Genomic DNA, 19,299 nt, shown 5'->3' on the forward strand with positions numbered 1-19,299 from the left:
GACCCCGATGTGGGGCTCGATCCCAGGACCCTGGGATCATGACCTGAGCTGAAGGAAGGCCAGTCAACAAATATTTCCCAAGTAACTGTTTCATTATTTAGAGCATCTTAAGGTCGCAGAGAGACCAAATTTTATATATTTCTTTTCTGTTTTTACTACTGCTCTAGTAATGCTTCCAAACCAACCACATGACCAAGTAGAGAAGACCTACTCTGTGAAAGAATCCTACCTACAAAGGACTTCCACAGTGAGACCAATCTTCAGATTGCTGCCCTTGACTAAAGCAGAACCAAATCCAGTGAGAGCCACTGGGTGATCCCCCTCATTTCAGGTGGTCCCCTTGCTCCTCATGCCAGGGCACTGGAGAAATATGGAAGGGTCAAACCTGAGCCAAGAGACTGCATTCAAACTCTTGGGCCTCACCAGAGACCCCCAGCTCCAGAAGCTGCTCTTCACCGTGTTCCTGGGCACACACACCATCACTGTGCTGGGGAGCCTGATCATGTTCCTCCTGATCCACATGAGTGCTCTGCACATACCAGGTACTCCCTCCTGAAGAGCCTCTCCTTCTCGGACTTCTACTACTCCTCCACGGTTGTTCCGCAGACCCTGGTGAACTTCTCAGCCAAGAGGAAGGTGATTTCCTATTTTGGCTGCATGGCCCAGCTGTTCTTCTGTGAGGGTTTCACCACCAGTGAGTGCTCTCTCATTGCCACCTTGGCCTATGACCTCTATGCTGCCATTTGTAACCCCTGCTCTTCCCACTTGCCATGCCTCCTGAGATCTGTGTCTCTTTTATTATAGGCTTCTATGGTGCAGGGTTTCTCATTTCTCTTATCCATACAAGCTGTATCTTTAGTCTGAAATTCTGTGATGCTCACATGCTCACTCACTTCTGTGCCGGACCACCTGTCTTGTCTCATATTGTGTGGACACCATGCTGAGTGAGATCCTGTTTTTCCTTTTTGCTGGTTTCAACTTATTTTTTTTTCTTTAAATTAAATTGATTTATTTATTTTCAGAAAAACAGTATTCATTATTTTTTCACCACACCCAGTGCTCCATGCAATCCGTGCCCTCTATAATACCCCCACCACCTGGTACCCCAACCTCCCACCCCCCGCCACTTCAAACCCCTCAGATTGTTTTTCAGAGTCCATAGTCTCCCATGATTCACCTCCCCTTCCAATTTACCCCAACTCCCTTCTCTCTCACACCCCTTGTCCTCCATGCTATTTGTTATGCTCCACAAATAAGAGAAACCATATGATAATTGACTCTCTCTGCTTGACTTATTTCACTCAGCATAATCTCTTCCAGTCCTGTCCATGTTGCTACAAAAGTTGGGTATTCATCCTTTCTGATGGAGGCATAATACTCCATAGTGTATATGGGCCACATCTTCCTTATCCATTCGTCCATTGAAGGGCATCTTGGTTCTTTCCATAGTTTGGCGACCGTGGTCATTGCTGCTATAAACATTGGGGTACAGATGGCCCTTCTTTTCACTACATCTGTATCTTTGGGGTAAATATCCAGGAGTGCAATTGCAGGGTCATAGGGAAGCTCTATTTTTAATTTCTTGAGGAATCTCCGCACTGTTCTCCAAAGAGGCTGCACCAACTTGCATTCCTACCAACAGTGTAAGAGGATTCCCCTTTCTCCACATCCTCTCCAACACATGTTGTTTCTTGTTTTGTTAATTTTGGCCATTCTAACTGGTGTAAGGTGATATCTCAATGTGGTTTTAATTTGAATCTCCCTGAGGGCTAGTGATGAACATTCTTTCATGTGTCTGATAGCCATTTGTATGTCTTTATTGGAGAAGTGTCTGTCCATATCTTCTGCCCATTTTTTGATATGTTTGCCTGTTTCGTGTGTGTTGAGTTTGAGGAGTTCATTATAGATCCTGGATATCAACCTTTTGTCTGTACTGTCATTTGCAAATATCTTCTCCCATTCCGTGGGTTGCCTCCTTGTATTTTTGACTGTTTCCTTTGCTGTGCAGAAGCTTTTTATTTTGATGAAGTCCCAAAAGTTTATTTTCGCTTTTGTTTCCTTTGCTTTTGGAGACATATCTTGAAGGAAGTTGCTGTGGCTGATATCAAAGAGATTACTGCCTATGTTCTCCTCTAGAATTCTGATGGATTCCTGTCTCACGTTGAGGTCTTTTATCCATTTTGAGTTTATCTTTGTGTACGGTGTAAGAGAATGGTCGAGTTTTGTTCTTCTACATATAGCTGTCCAATTTTCCCAGCACCATTTATTGAAGACTGTCTTTTTTCCACTGTATATTTTTTCCTGTTTTGTCGAAGATTAATTGACCATAGAGTTGAGGGTCCATATCTGGGCTCTCTACTCTGTTCCACTGGTCTATGTGTCTCTTTTTATGCCAGTACCATGCTATCTTGGTGATCACAGCTTTGTAATGAAGCTTGAAATCAGGTAACATGATGCCCCCAGTTTTATTTTTGTTTTTCAACATTTCCTTAGCATTTCGGGGTCTCTTCTGATTCCATACAAATTTTTGGATTATTTGCTCCAGCTCTTTGAAGAATACCGGTGGATTTTGATCGGAATGGCATTAAAAGTATAGATTGCTCTAGGCAGTATAGACATTTTAACAATGTTTATTCTTCCGATCCAAGAGCATGGAATGGTCAACCTTTTGAGCTGCACTGTCACCATTTTGGTCTTCTACCTCTTAATCCTCATTTCCATCCTGAGAATGAACTCAGTCCATGGCAGGTTCAAGGCCTTTTCCACCCGTGCTTCCCAGCTCACTGCTGTTTGCCTCTTCTATGGTACAATACTTGTTATGTACCTGCGCCCCAGGTCCAGCTACTCATTGACCCAAGACCACACAGTTGCTGTGATCTACACAGTGATAATCCCAATGCTGAACCCCCTTATTTATTCCTTGAGAAACAAGAATGTGAAGGAAGCTTCTAAGAAAGGTTTGGGGCCAGAAAATAATGGAATAATGGAATACCACATATCTTTAGAAAGCCAAGGGAGGGGCACCCAGGTGGCACAGTCAGTTAAGGATCTGCCTCTGGCTCAGGTCATGATCCCAGGGCCCTGGGATCAAGCCCCACATCGGGGTCCCTGCTCAGTGGGGAGTCTGCTTGAATTTTAGTTTTCCCTTTTGTAAAATAGGAAAACTAATGATTGTATCAATACAGTTGTTGCTAGGAGAATTGAGTTGATGCAGGCAAAGCACTTAGAAGGGTGCCTGGTTCAGAGCAAGCACTTAATAAACATGAGCTGCTGTTATTGGAAATGGCTGCTGACTTTCAGTTACTCTTGATATAATCATGTAATCTTCCTTCTTTATTTGTTCCTGTGCTGAATTGGAGACACATATTTCCTAATGTTAAGCCATTCATATTTCCTGGAATTCTACCTGGTGGTGAAATGATTTTCTTTTAATAGATGGTTGGATTTGATTTGCAGATGTTATTTAGACTCTTGGCATCTATATTCAAAGATAAAGTTAGACTGTTGTCTTTTTGTATTATCTTTATTAAGTTTTAGTGTTAAGAGTAAACTAGTCTTGGGTACCTGGGTGGCTCAGTCAGTTAAGCGTCTGTCTTTGGCTCAGATCATGGTGTCCAGGTCCTGAGATCGAGCCCCACACTGGGCTCCCTGCTCAGTATAGAGTCTGCTTCTTCCTTTCTCAGTTCCCCTGTTTGTATTGTCTCTCTCGCTGTGTCTCTGCCAAATAAACATGTCTTTAAAAAAAAAAAAAAGAATTAACCAGGCTTGTAAAATGTATTGAAGGTCTTTCTTCTTTGCCTGTAGTGTGGAATAATTTAAGTGAGATAGAAATATCTGTTCTTTAAAAGATGCTGTATACTGGGGCATCTCGGTGGCTTGGTGTGTTAAAGCCTCTGCCTTCAGTTCAGGTGATGATCTCAGGGTTCTGAGATCAAGCCCCATATCAGTCCCTCTGCTCAGCAGGGAGCCTGCTTCCTCCTCTCTCTGCCTGCCTCTCTGCCTACTTGTGATCTCTCTCTCTCTGTGTCAAATAAATAAATAAATAAATAAATCTTTAAAAAAATTAAAAAAATATTAAAATGCTGTATATTTTGTGGTGCCTGGATGGCTCAGTCAGTTAAGGTCTTGGTTTCAGCTCAGGTCTCTATCTCAGGGTCATGAGTTCAAGCCCCACACTGGGCTTCATGTTGGGCATGGAGCCTATTTTTAGAAAAGTAAAATAAATAAAAATTCTCTATATTTAGCTATAAAACTAACTGAGACTGATGCTTTCTTAAAAGGTAGGTCATTAATTAGCTTTCTTATTTCTTATATAATTATTGGTTTTGTTTTAGTTTTTTTCCCCTGTTTATTAAGTCAACTTGATCATTTGTATTTTATTTTATTTTTTTTTAAGATTTTATTTATTTGTTTGTCAGAGAGAGAGAGAGCACAAGCAGGCAAAGTGGCAAGCAGAGGCAGAGAGAGAAACAGGCTCGCCCCAGGGAAAGGAGCCCGATGTGGGACTGGATCTCAGGATCCTGGGATCATGACCTGAGCCGAAGACAGCGGCTTAACTGACTGAGCCACCCAGGCATCCCGATCATTTGTATTTTATTCAAAAATTATTTCCTTCCGGGACGCCTGGGTGGCTCAGTCATTTGAGCATCTGCCTTGGGCTCAGGTCATGATCCTCCCTCTCCCCCTGCCTGCCGCTCCCCCTGCTTGTGCTCATGCTCTCTCTCTCTCTCTGTCAAATAAATAAATAAATCTTCAAAAAAATTATTTCCTTCTTCTAGTTTTTCAAGATTATTGCCATGAGTTGCTCATATTATTCTCTTATAATTTTTATACTATCGACACTGACTCCTCTAGGTCTCTCCAGATAGTTTCTTCCATATTTAGGACAATGTAAAAAGGAAATCCTCTTCCATAAAATGAGAGAGATGCAGTAAGTGGTCTGGAGGGTATTAGGTTTTCTTTAGTGTCTTTTATTAAGACTTTATGACTTTGTTCATAATTTCTGCATATCTAGAGACCTCATATTTTTGCATATCTATGTAATATATAGTATTTTTTTAAAAAGCATTATCTGGATATTTTTTGCTTGTGTACAGAAATAAAATTGCCTTTTATATATTTCCCTTTTTGTCCAAACACACTGCTACATTTTCTCTATCAATGCCAAATTTTATCTGTAGACTGGGAGGGGTTTTCATGTAGGGAATATTATCTTTTTCCCTTCCAATCCTCATACTTAAAATAATTTTTTTCTTGCTTGACTGCACTGATTTGGAACTTCAGCCTAATACTTAATAGAAATAGTAAAGAAAGACTTTTCCGTGTGTCAGGAATCTGGGCATGGCTCCTTTAGGTTCTCAGCTTCAGAATCTCATAAGGCTGCAGTCAAGGTGTCAGCCAGGATTGGGTCTCATCTGAGGCTCAGCTGGAGAAGGACATATTTCCAAGCCAACATCCTTGTTGTCAGGAATCAGTTCCTTGTGCTTGGGGCTGCCAGCCAGAGGCCATGTCCAGTTCCTTGGCATGTGGGCCTCTCTGTAGGACAGTTTACTTCATAAAATCTAACAAGAGTGAGGGTCGGTAGAGTCTGTAGCAAGATGGAAGTCACAGTTGTATTTCACATCGTCATAGAAATGATTTCCATCACCTTTGTTGTATTCTGTTTTCTAGAAAGTCTCAGGCTCCGTTCATACTCCAAGGGCAATGGACTGCACATCAGTGTGAATATCAGGAAGCAAGGGATGATTGGAAAGTGTTTTAGAATCTGTCATTGCCTCCTACTCCAGAGCCCCAGTTCCTATTTTCAGGGGGGCAGCTCCTCTTACCAGTTTCTTGCAAACCCATCCAGAAATATTTTATGCATCTATGGGAAGTCACACCTCCAACACACACTCAAAAATGATAATATTGTATATACAGTGCTCAGCATCCAGATTTTCACATTTAACTATATGTATGTTTTAAAAACTAGTTTATGTTAGTAGTTATAGATCTTGTGTTCTTTTTAATAATGTACTTGCATTGTTTGGACAGTCCATCATTTATTTTACCAGCTCCTCCTTTCATGGATATTTAGGTTGTTACAAACCTTTTACAAACAATGCTGGAAGCTATGTGGCAATTCCTGACCAGAAAGTACATACATTTTAGGTTTTGATAGTTATTGAAAAATAACCTTCCTACAAAGCTGAAGAACCAGTCCATAGCGCTAAAATAGAGTGCCTATTTCCATTCACAATTTATGCTCTAGAAATACTGATCTATTTGTATATCCCAGAGTATACCACACTTCCTTAAGCTTTTTCTCTTGGTCTCATGCTTGTACTCTGCCTGTAACATTTTTCTCCCATTTGCTTTCTTAGAAAAATCCTACACATTCTTCAAGTTCTCTGCTCAAATGTCATCTTTCTGTGAAGCCTCCTTTTGCCAAGGATCTTGTGTTCCCAATAACCTTGTGTGTATCTTTATTAAGGGATGTGATTATTTTGATTTGCAATATTATAATTATAATAGAATCAATTTCTCTTCTTTTCCACTAGAAGGTAGGAATAATTTCTTTTCATTTTTATTTCCAGCACATAAAACCATGCTTGGCTTATAACCACAAAGTATTTGTTGAGTTAATTAAGATGAATCTTAATTGGCAATGTATTCCAGATCCCTTCCCAAGGTGCTAATTATTGCACTGATGACAGGAAATCAGCCTTCTGTAAGTTGTACAATTTGGGGGTTAAAAATATCTCCAGGCCAACCCCTCCTCTCAATAACAATGCAGTAATCTCCACCAGTAACTGCAGGAACTTGTAAAGAACCAGAATACACCAGAAACCACACAGATGGCAAATCAGCTCAGGTTGTGTCTCCTTCCTTGAAAAACATTCCTGGGGAAAATATAAAGTAAGAGGAAAGCAGAGAATCCAGGATTGAACCACCATAGCCACTCTTTCTGCGAGAAACTCCTGGGGAAACCAGTCTGTCTTGAACTGGAATATGTGGGAAGAGATGGGAGAAAATGGGGCTTGGGTGTGGAGAATACAGAGTCAGCAGGCTATATTCTGGGAAGAGGGTAGCAGTGAGAGAGTAGGTGGAGAAAAGCTTCCTAAAGTTCTGCTCTCGAGTACAAACGTCCAGATTATAAAATAAAGTACAGAGAGGAAAAGTACAGCGTAGGGAACATAGTCAATAATATGGTAATAGAGTTGTATGGTGACTACACTTATCATGGTGAGTACTGAGTGAAGTATAGGTTTGTTGACTCATTCTGTCGTACACCTGAAACTAATATAATATCGTATGTCAGCTATACTTAATCATAAATTTGAAAATATTCGCTTGTGGTGATGCCTGGGGGCTCAGTCGGTTAAGCATCTGCCTTCAGCTCAGATCAGGATCCCAGGGTCCTGGGATCAAGCCCTGAATCAGGCTCTCTGCTCGGCAGGGAGCTTGCTTCTCCCTCTCCTCCCCATTCACGCTCTCTCTTGCTCTCTTTTGCTCTCAAATAAATAAAATATTTCTTTAAAAAAAAGTTCTGCTCTTACCTTTCTGCAGAGTTGCTTTGGGACAGTCATTCCTGCCCCTTCACTGTAAAACAAGTGACCGCATCCTAGACCCTTGGAGATGGTACCCACAAGAGTTGTATCTAACAGATGCACAGTACTCCATGATTTTATTGGTTATTCCATGGATCCTCTCTACCAGAGCTGTGCACCAGTTTGCCTCCAAATTCTCTGCCACGGTTCTATTTCCTCAAATTGTTTCTGTTTCTTTCTTTCTATTTATTTATTTATTTATTTATTTATTTATTTATTTGCTTGTTTCTTTGTTTACTTTTAAAGTAGGCTCCACACTCAACGTGGAGCCCAACATGGGACTTGAATTCATGACCCTTAGGCCAAGACCTGAGCTGAGATCAAGAATTGGACCCTTCATCGACTGAGCCACCAAGGCACCCCTCTTTTTCTGTTTAAATAAGCCAGTTACTTTCTGCTGTTTGTAACTATTAACCTTGACCTTTAGTGGAAGCAAGACTGGAAGTAAGGAAAGTGTCAGGACGTTATTACAATAAACCTGATGAGAGGTGATTTCGGTATGGGCAAGAATGTTGGAGGAGTAAGAGGTTATTGGGGGGCACCTGGGTGGCTCAGTGGGTTAAAGCCTCTGCCTTCGGCTCAGGTCATGATCTCAGGGTCCTGGTCTCGAGCCCCACATCAGACTTTCTGCTCAGCGGGGAGCCTGCTTCCTCCTCTCTCTCTCTGCCTGCCTCTCTGCCTACTTGTGATCTCTGACTGTCAAATAAATAAATAAAATCTTTTTTTAAAAAAGAGGTTATTGGATTGGAGATATATTTTGGATATAAAGGAGACAGAACTTTCTAAAGGACTGGATAAGGAAAAGGAGGAAAATAAAGTAGTTGAGGATGACTCTTAGGTTTTTGGCCAGCACACTTGTATGACTGGCTGGTAGTGCCATTAATTGAAACAGGAAAAACTGAGGGAGAAGGTTATTTTTAAGGGTGGAAATTAGAAGCTCTGCTTTGGTCATGCTCCACTCCAGATTCCTGTTAGACATCCCCGTGGAGATGATATATGAGTTTGGGCCTTCACACAGGGACATGTCTGGAACTACAAACTCAAAGGATCAGCAGCAAACAGAGTATTTAAAGTTGTAGGACTGGTGCTCCTAGGTGGCTCAGTCAGTTAAGCATCTTACTCTTGGTTTCAGCTCAGGGTCTGATCTCAGGGTCATGGGATTAAGCCCTTTGTTGGACTCCACATTCCGCCTAGAATCTGCTTGTGATTCTTTCTCCCCTGCTCCTCCCCGCCACTATGCTCTCTCTCTCTCTTTTCAAATAAATTAAAAAAAAATCTTTAAAAAAATATAGTCATATAGGGCACTTGCATGGCTCAGTTAGTTAAGCAACTGCCTTCAGCTCAGGTCATGATCCTGGAGTCCAGGGATCGAGACCCACATCGGGCTCCCTGCTCGGCTGGGAGTCTGCTTCTCCCTCTGACCCTCCCCCTTCTCATGCTCTCTCTCATTCTCTCTCTCTATCAAATAAATAAATAAAATTTAAAAAAGAATCTTGTTAAAAAAATAAAATTATCTTCTAAAAAAAAATAAGGTCATAGGACTGGATGAGACCATTAGGAATATTTTATATATATATATAAAATTGACCACAAAGTGAAGCCTGAGGCAACTGATATTTAGATGTTGGGAAGAAAAGGGGGTTCAGCAAAGGAAATGAGAAAGAAGCAGCTGATGAAATACAAAGAAACTGGGAGAATGGGGAGTCTCTAATGCCAGAAGAAAGCACTGTTCCAAAAGGAGGGAGAGATTTGTATGTCAACATGCTGCTAAGAGTTCAGTAAGCTGAACAGAAAATTTATTGTGAGATATGAACAGATAAAAGTAATCAGTGAACTTGGCAAGGGCATTTTCATACAGCAGTGTGGAGAAAAGCTGGGGTTTGCTTCCCTTTTCCCTCCCTCCAACGTTCTCTTTCTTCTTGCCTGGAACCTAGATAAAATGGCTGAAACTATTGTAGCCATATCATGTCATGAGGTGAACTCGAAGATTTTATTTATTTATTTGACAGACAGAGATCACAAGTAGGCAGAGAGGCAGGCAGAGAGAGAAAGGGGGAAGCAGGCTCCCCGCTGAACAGAGAGCCCAATGAAGGCAGAGGCTTTAACCCACTGAGCCATCCAGGTGCCCCGTGAGGTGAATTTGAGAAGGGAAGCTTTGTGCTCAAGATGGCAGAGCAGGAAGCCAAGGGTGCCTGGGTCCCTAATGACAACAAGGAACCATACATAATATCTTCCTCTGAGCTTCCTTCACATAAAAGAAAACAAACCCTTATATACATGACTCTAATTTGGATATTTCTTTTTTTTTACGATTTTGTTTATTTATTTGAGAGAGAAAGGAAGAGGGAGCATGAGCAGGGGATGAGGCAAAGGGGGAAACAGACTCCCCACTGAGCAGGGAGCCCCGTGCGGGGCTTGATCACAAGACACCTAACCGACTGAGTCATCCATATGTCCCCTAATTTGAGTTTTCTGTTATGTGTGACTAAAACTAAATCATACTGACATAGGAGAGCAAAGAAAAGAGGCAGTGTGCTGACAGAAACAAAAGTTTTCTTTTCAGGGTGTGTGTGTGTGTGTGTGTGTTTAAAGATGGGAGGTATTATAATATATTGGTGAGAATAATTATTTAGAGGAAAAAATCGATGATGCGGAAGAGAGATGGTATAATACAGGAGTAAAGTATGTGAGGAAGGAAAAGGGACTGGAGTCCAGTACACCAATGAGTGGATTGGCTTTCGATGGTATTGAGAATAGTTCATCCATCGTAAGGAACGAAGGCAGACAGGTACAGGCCCAGGTAGCTTGGTAGCTTTGGTGAGGAAGAAGTAAGTTTTCAACCAGGCTCTTCTATTTTCTCAATGCAATGTGAACTGAGTCATGAAATTAATTACAGTTTATGTGTAATCTGGGGATAATAATAGTGTAGCTTCCAAGGGTTTATCTGCATGGATGTAGATCACGCACGGTACATAGGCCATGGCTAGGTTTGCTGCACTGAAATCTCTGGGAGACCTAATTGCACAACAAGAATCTTGCAAGTAGCTAAGTTATAGGAAATGCTGCCTGTGGATTTCATGACTGGGTTATATTTTTACGGCACAGGATGAATACATGAGCCTATAACTCAGATGTTAGTTGGGGCAAAGACAACCTCTCTTCCAAGGTTCAAAATGGAAGAAAGGTCTACTGTTCTTGGCTGAGGTCACTGAACTCTGGGTGCAGCCCCATGAGAAACAAGGGAAGGATTCGGAATCTGCTTCAACTTTGTCCTCATTCTCGAAGTCTTCATTCTCTCATCCTCCAAGTCCTTGAACTTTGGCCAACCCTGTAGTCTGTCCTAGCCCAAGTGGTCACTTTGGAATTTGTATTATCATCTGAGTTGACATAGCTTTCTGGAGAAAATAAATGGCTAAAAGAGTCCACTAAATCAGTTATGCCTTTTATCAACCCTCCCTTTTGGTTCTTGTACAATTCTCTCTTGCTTAGAGGTCATACAGAAAAATGTCATGCTGGGGGTGCCTGGGTGACTCAGTCAGTTACAAGACCGACTCTTGATTTTGGCTCAGGTCATGATCTCAGGGTCGTGGGATCGAACCCTGTGTTGGGCTCCATGCTCAGTGGGGAGCCTGCTTGGGAGTCTCCTTCTTCTTCTGCCCCTTCCTTCCCACCTCATGCATGCTCTTTGGCTCTCTCTCAAAAAAAAAAAAAAAAAAAAATCACACCGAATGTGAGAATCCTTCTAACAATGTCAGTAGTATGGCACTCTAGCCAACTCAGACTTGCAGTTGACTGGGAATTCCATCTCACCTGACTGATCTTTCCTACCTAATATTAGATGGAAACCTGCCACCATGTTACCTCTGACTTACTGGTATCTTTTGTACTTTCTGGAGTCACACAGGTGTTTGTATATGGTCATCAGTTTCATTTCTGCAAGTTTTCTTTTCAAGCTAAACAACCAGTAAACCAGTGTTTTTCAACGTGTGGTTAGCTAAAGCTTCAGAGTCAACTTTTCAGCTAAAAAAAAAAAAAAAAAATAGAGAGAGAGACAAAAAAAGAAAAAGAAAATTCCTGATTCCTATTGTCTAAAAACTGAATCAGAATCTCTTGGGGGAAAGCTCCAGAATTTGGACTTTTAATTAATTGATCAAAGGGCTCCCATGCACCCTCATGTTTTAGGACCATTGCCCCAAACTCCATGAGTCAAGGGACTGTGCTACTCTTGTTCACCTCCATAGTCCCCACACCCGGCACAATACCTGCAATGTAGCGCTCAACAATGATTGAATGAATGAATGAAGGAAGGAAGGAATTATGGCAAGCAGCCTTGATAATTCCTTCAGACACCATATTCACTTTACCTTAGGTCAGGCAATGGATCTCAAACATTTTGATTTCAGGATCCCAAAGAGCTTGCCTTTAGAAAATCCTAGAAAATGTAAGACTGTACAAATACATTTTTTATTCGGTATTAAAGTTGATGTCATTGGGGTGCCTGGGTGGCTCAGTCGGTTAAGCATCTGCCTTTGGCTCAGTTCACCATCTCAGGGTCTTGGGATAGTGTCCCACACTGGGCTCCCTGCTCAGCGAGGAGTCTGCTCCCTTTGCCTCTGCTCCTCCCCCCATGCCCCCAGCTCTGCTCAATTTCTCTCTCTCAAATAAATTAAATAAAACCTCTCTCAAAAAAATGAATAAGATAAATAAATAAAAAATAAAAATTAAAAGAAAGTTGACATCATTGCACTTCCTATAGCCTCTAGAAAACTCTGTATACTCTTAAGAGAGTGAGAAAAAAATCTTAGCGTTATCACAGAAATAGTTATACCCTCCTGGACTTCCCGAAAAGCCTACCCTTAGTGAACCACTGCTGGACGGGATGTTTTGGCCATGGGACTGGTAAAACATCACTGTTAAGTACATGAACTCTAGAGTAAGGACGACTGGGTATGAATTGGCTCTTTCACTCACTAGCTGCGTGACATTAATGTGTGACACTATGTGACCTTCCTGTGCCTCCTTCTCCTCTGTAAAACAGGGATAACAGTTCCTGCTTCTCAGGGATGTTGTGAGAATTTGGTGAGCTGAAACACCGTAAAGTGCTTAGTACAGCCTCAAGCACACAGTAAGCAGAACAAAGGTACGCGTAAATGTAGTTATTAGATGAATGTATCCTTAGCAGTAGGAGTTGTCCTAGTATAAATGCTACGTGATTTCTCATAACTGCTATGTTCTCAGGCCACTTCCGAATGCTTTCTCAGGGACACAAACGGCACTTACAGCCCATCTGACCTGCAACCCAGTGGCCAGCTGTTGTCAGAGGTCACTACAGTTTTCTAACTCCTTCTCTGACTTCTTTTTAAATCCCCGGGTGCTGTTTGTCACATACTGTTGCAAAAGCAATTTTTAGTCTCTTCCGCTGAGTATGATTTGGTTGCGTCCTCATTTTCTTTGCTTGCCTCTCTTTTAGAAAAAGGTACTTCTCCCTTACAATAATAACATTTTTGAGTCTGTTAGTTAGCTCTATAAGAGTTTTTTTTTTTTTCTTTCTAAGCTCATGCTCATCTCTGAATATTCTCTTCCTTTTTCCTTTTAATAGTTTCCAGGTTCTTTGGTGTTATTTCCCTTTAAAACTTTATCTTTTGGAGCGCCTGTGTGGCTCAGTGGGCTAAGCCTCTGCCTTCAGCTTCAGGCCCTGATCTCAGGGTCCTGGGATAGAGCACCAGAGTGCCCACATCTGGGCTCTCTGCTCAGTGGAGAGCCTGCTTCCCCTTCTCTCTCTCTGCCTGCCTTTCTGCCTGCTTATGATCTCCGCCTGTCAAATAAATAAAATCTCTTTCTTTTAAAGATTTTATTTATTTATTTGATAGAGAGTGAGAGAGAGAATGACAGGGGAGAAGGTCAGAGGGAGAAGCAGACTCCTCATGGAGCTGGAGCCTGATGCGGGACTCGATTCCGGGATTCTGGGATCATGACCTGAGCTGAAGGTAGTCGCTTTACGAACTGAGCCACCCAGGCATCCTTCAAATAAATAAAATCTTTAAAAAACAAAGAAACAAACAAAAAAACTTTATCTTTCGATTTTTCCTCAACTAAAATTTCATTTAACAAGCAAGGAGAGTTTTTGGCTTAGTATAAGGAAAACTTTGAAAAATGTATTTAAAACCCAGATTATGAAGGTAACGTGTATTCACTGGAGGAATTCTGAAAATGTATGTATATATGTATTTTTTGTGTTCAATTAGCCAACATACAGTACACCATTAGTTTCTGACACAGTGTTCAACGATTCATTATTTCTGTATAATACCCAGTGCTGAAAATGTACTTCTAAAAAATTAAATAAAAGTTCACCTATAAGCACTCCACTGAAATAATACCGTTAATATGTTGGCATATGTACTTCCAAAAAGTTTTTTTTTTGGCAATAAGTGTATTTTTATAATAAGTGGGACCATTTAAATATACTATTTTGGTTTGATAGTATATAAATACATGAGGAACACTCCTCTATTTATTACATATTAATTATACAGTATTTTTAAAAAGATTTTTATTTATTCATTTATTTGTCAGAGAGAGAGAGGGAGAGAGTGCCCACAAGCAGGGGGAGTGGGGCAGGCAGAGGGAGGAGCAGGAAGCCGGACTTGGAACTCCATCCTCGGACCCTGGGATCATGACCGATGCTGAAGGCAGACGCTTAACAGACTGAGCCATCCAGGCTGTAGCCAACAGCCTACAATATGTTTTTAAAAAGACTCAAGTAATCCAAGATAATTGGGTAGAAAAATTAGAACATTAGTTCTAAATGGCCATCAATGGACAACCAGAGTAATTTGATATTTATCCTTCCACACTTTTTTTTCTATGCATGTACTTCTAGAAAAACAAAACCAACTATACCTTCTCTTTTGTAATGAACTTGTTTTTATTGTAGTAAAATTCACATAACATACAATTTACCATTTTAACTATTTTAAAGTGTTCAGTTCAGTGGCATTTAGTACTTTTACAATGTTGTGCAACCATCCCCACTCTCTAGTTCCAGAACATTTTCACCGTTAACGAAAGGAAACCCCATAGCCATTAAGCGGTCACTCCTATTCTCTCTTTTCCCCAGCTCCTGGCAACCATTAATAAACTGTTTCTATGGATTTGCCTATCACTGCACATTTCAAATAAATGGAATCATACAATATGTGACCTTTTGTGTTAGCTTCTTTCATTTAGCATAAAATTTTCCGGGTTCATCCATGTTGTGGAATAAGAAATACTCCATTTAACAGATATATACCACATTTTGTCCATTTATCAGTTGATGGACACTTTTTGGCTACTGCAGATAGTATTGCTAATTGGTTGAACATCTGTTTTCTGTGTACCAGTGAGTGGAATTGCTGGATTATATGGTATTTTATATGTTTAATGTATTGAGAAACCACCAAGCTATTTTCCATAGAGGCATTTTCTGTTTGTACCAGCAATACGTAAGAGATCCAGTTTCTTCACATCCTTGCAAACACTTGCTGCTTTCCATTTATTGTTGTTTTATAGCTATTCCAGTATGTGGGAAGCGATAAAGTAACATCCTACTGTGGTTTTGAATTGGATTTCCCTAATGACTAATGATACTCAACCTCATTTTCATGCATTTATTACTTGGAAATCCTCTTTGGAGAAATGTTTATCCAAGTCTTTTACCTATTGTTTAATTGGATGCAATGAACTTTTTTTCTTTTTCTTTTTTTTCTTTTAGTTAGAAATACATCGTGGGTGGGGTGCTGGGTTGGCTCGGTTGGTTAAGCGGCTGCCTTCAGCTCAGGTCATGAACCCAGGGTCCTGGGATGGAGCCCCGCACTGGGCTCCCTGCTTGGCAAGTAGTCTGCTTCTCCCTCTGCTGTTCCCCCTGCTTGTGCTCTCTCCGTCAAATAAATAAATAAAATCTTAAAAAAAAAAAAAAAAAAGAAAAACACCAGGGGCATTTTTACTCTTTATCATTTTTGTACCAGTGTAACGTAGTATATTTCATTCTCTAGGTTTATTACATGTTAGAAATCAATTAACTTACCATTAGATATTTATTTATTTATTTATTAAAGATTTTATTTATTTGTTTGACAGACAGAGATCACAAGTAGGCAGAGAGGCAGGCAGAGAGAGAGGAGGAAGCAGGCTCCCCACTGAGCAGAGATCCTGATGTGGGGCTCTATCACAGGACCCTGGAATCACGACCCGAGCCGAAGGCAGAGGCTTTAACCCACTGAGCCACCCAGGTGCCCCACCATTAGATATTTAGACTGTTTGCACTTTTAAACTTTTTAATTAATGCTGTAGTGAACATTTCAACAGGCGACTCCTTACACGTGTCCAAGAGTATTCCTGAGAAAAACTCCTTGAAACAGAATTGCTTAGCCAAGGGTAGGCAATTCTTAATCTGTAGATAAAATGTGTTAACTTGCTTTCCATTCTGGTTGTACAAACCTACAGCCCTACCAGAGGCATTAGAAGGTGTCTATTTCCTTGCGTATTTATCAACAAGGGTTATATGGATGTAATAATGTTAATAACGTGATTGGTGCAAAATGGCATCTTACTGTTTTAAATCTCATTGATTTAACTACTGTACATATAAATAATCTTTCATAGATTTATTGGCCATTCCAATTTATTTGTTTCTTTTTGATAAATTGGTTGTTTTGTCTTTATCAATTTTTAAGTTCTTTTCAATATTAATACTATCAATCTTTTAGCTATAAGTCACTTTTTGTCATCCTCCCTTCATTTCTTTTCTTTTTTTAAAGATTTATCTATTTATTTGAGAGGCAGAGAAACAGAGAGCGAGCAGGGGGGAGGGCCAGAGGGGGAGGGAGAGAAAATCTCCAGCAGACTGCCTGCTGAGCACAGAGCCTGATGCAGGGCTTAATCCCAAGACCCCAAGATCATGACCTGAGCCAAAGGCACATGTTTAACCAGATGAGCCACCCAGATGCCCCATCTTTTTCAAATTTTTAAAAAGTAAGTTCTACGCCCAATATGGGGATTGAACTCAAGACTCTAAGATCAAGAGTCTTATGTTCAGCAAACTAAGCCAGCCAGGCATTACTACTTGAGCTCTATTTTTCACTCTATTCTGTTCCATTCATCTGTCTGTTCTGATGCCAATATCATACTATTTTAATTTCTTATCTTTCTAATATACATTAATAGCTGATAGACCAAGTCTCACCTTATTACTCTTGTTAGAGGCTCTTTCTCTTTCTTTTTCTTTCTTACTTCCCTCCTCTCCTCCCTCCCTCTTTTCCTTCCTTCCTTCCTTTCCTTATCATTTGTTTATTCTTCCAGATGTACTTTACAGTAACTATTGAGAACAAGGTTAAAAACTCGAAGTAGCAGCTGTGAAAACTGAGAGCTGCCAGTAAGAGTATTATGGTGTAGCCTTCAAGATCTTGTTGCAGTTTGTGACCATGAATTTGTTATGGCAGAAGCTGCCGTATTTGAATGATTTTCTCCAGTGGCACCACTATTGTTAATGTTTTAGCAGACTGAATGAGGCAGAATACTGCATGGGACTTTGTATGTTGAGTAGAATGTCTTCTAAGGTTCCTTCTGGAGTACCTGGGTGGCTCAGTGGGTTGAGCATCTGCCTTCGGATCAGGTCATGATTCCAGTTTCCTGAGAGTGAGCCCCGTTATGGGTTCCTTGCTCGGTGACGCGTCAGCTTCTCCCTCTCCCTCTGCATCCCTGCTTGTGCTCACGTGCCCTCTCTCTCTCTGTGTCAAATAAATAAAATCTTTAAAAAAAATTAACAGGAGAAGAGGTATACAAATTTTGATATTAATATTTTAAATTTTATGGGGTGCCTGGGTAGCTAGTTAGTTAAGCATCTGCCTTTGACTCAGGTCATGAAGTCAAGGTACTGGGATCGATACCTGCATTGGGTCCCCTACTCAGTCTGCTTCTCCCTCTCTCTCTCCCTGCTCATGCCCTCTCTCTTTCTCTCTTAAATAAATAAATAAATAAATAAGGGGCGCCTGGGTGACTCAGTTGGTTATGCACCTGTCTGCCTTTGGCTCCAGTCATGATCTCAGGGTCCTGGAATTGAGTTCTGCATCAGGCTCCCTGGTCAGTAGGGAGCCTGCTTCTCCCTCTTTCTCTGCCTTCCGCTCCCCCTGTGTGTGCTCTCTCTCTCAAATAAATAAATAAATAAATAAAATCTTAAATAAAAAAAAATAAAATATTTAAAAAACACAATAAAATATAAATAACATGGACCTGATCTTATAGGTGATGGGAGCCACTGAGGGGTTTTAAGCAGGGAAGACATGTGGTCACATTTTCATGGCTACGTGCAAGACGTATCATGGAAGTACAAGTCTGGAGACATAGAAACTCTTTCGGAAGCTTTTCCTGTGGTCTAGGTGAAGGACAGTGAGGGCCTGCTGTGGGGTAGTGGTGGTGGAGAAAATTGATTCAAGCAGGAAGAGAATCTATAGAACATGGTGATCATTTGGTTACAGGAAATGAGGGAGAAGAGCTTAGCATCGAGCTTGTGTGACCAAGTCGAAATACCAGTTAAGAAAGAAAATTCAGGGGAACAAGAAGAGAAAATTCAGAAGGGGGAAAAAAAATCAGAAGGGGGAGTAAGAGGCCGACAATGAGGGTAGGATTTCAGGCTTGGGATGTGCGCTATGGTTCATGTAGGTCTTTATAGGTCTCCTTCAATATAAGAATCTTGGAGAAGTTAGATATTAAGTTCATGAAATCTTTATTACCCTCTGAGGGATTGGTTTTCAAGGAGGAGGCTATCTTGCTTCCCAGGGGACATTTTGCAATATCTGAAACATTTTTGATAGTCACGACTCGGGGGAGGGGTGCTATTGGTATCTAGTGGTTAGAGGTCAGGGCTGCTGTAAAGCATTCCACATTTCCCAAGACAGTCTTTCACAACAAAGAGTTATCTGGCCCAAAAGTCAGTAGCACCACGGTTGATAAACTCTGTTCTAGGTACTAGAGGAATACTTGACACCTTACTTGACAACTGTGCCTAGGACCAGTCATTCTGATGAGAGAATATGGATGGGTCAATTAAAAAACATCATTCCTGCTGAAAAGCCAAATCCTACTGTTGGAAAAGAAATTAAAAGTCTTCTAATCTGATTATTCAGCTGATATTTGAATAGTTACTTCAATAATCTATCAGTGCAGAGGTACATAGAACACTTCTAATGCAGTCAAATGCTCTACCACTGACCTATACCCCCAGAACACTTCTAATGTATCCAGAGGTTGAGAGCCAAGTTCAAAGGAGCTCATTTAAAAAAAAAAAAAAAAAAAGATTTTTATTTATTTATTTGTCTGGGGGCGGGAGGCCGGGAGAAGACAGCATGAGTAGGTAGAGGGAGAAGCAGGCTCCCAGCTGAGCAAGGATCCTGATGAGGGATTTGATCCCAGTACCCTGGGATCATGATCTGAGCCAAATACAGATGCCCAACCAACCGAGCCACCCAGTCATCCCAAAGCAGCTCATTTTTTAAAAAGTGTTCAGTTTTTTCTCTTTTTTTGATCTAAAATTGGACTCTGTAAAAAGTAACCACTGGACCCAGCTTTGCTTCTTAGGTTCACAAAGAACAGTTTCTCTTCATCATAATTAACTTTTGAGATCTATAAAGACATCAATTCTGTTTCTCCTAGGCCATGACTTCAAGTCCTC

The 19,299-nt window shown here is 40.8% G+C and overlaps 1 protein-coding gene across 1 annotated transcript; it reads left to right on the forward strand.

The window, feature by feature from the left end:
- Window positions 1-211: 211 nt before the first annotated feature.
- On the forward strand, window positions 212-2,984 carry LOC131835240 (olfactory receptor 5AU1). The gene is given in 6 exon segments (XM_059179600.1): window positions 212-539; window positions 542-751; window positions 754-918; window positions 921-974; window positions 2,661-2,947; window positions 2,949-2,984. Coding segments are annotated over 6 exon segments (942 nt in total). The 5' UTR covers window positions 212-349.
- The last annotated feature ends 16,315 nt before the right edge of the window (window positions 2,985-19,299 follow it).

Source organism: Mustela lutreola, chromosome 7 (genome assembly GCF_030435805.1).
Source record: "Mustela lutreola isolate mMusLut2 chromosome 7, mMusLut2.pri, whole genome shotgun sequence".
In the NCBI taxonomy this organism is placed as follows: domain Eukaryota; kingdom Metazoa; phylum Chordata; class Mammalia; order Carnivora; family Mustelidae; genus Mustela; species Mustela lutreola.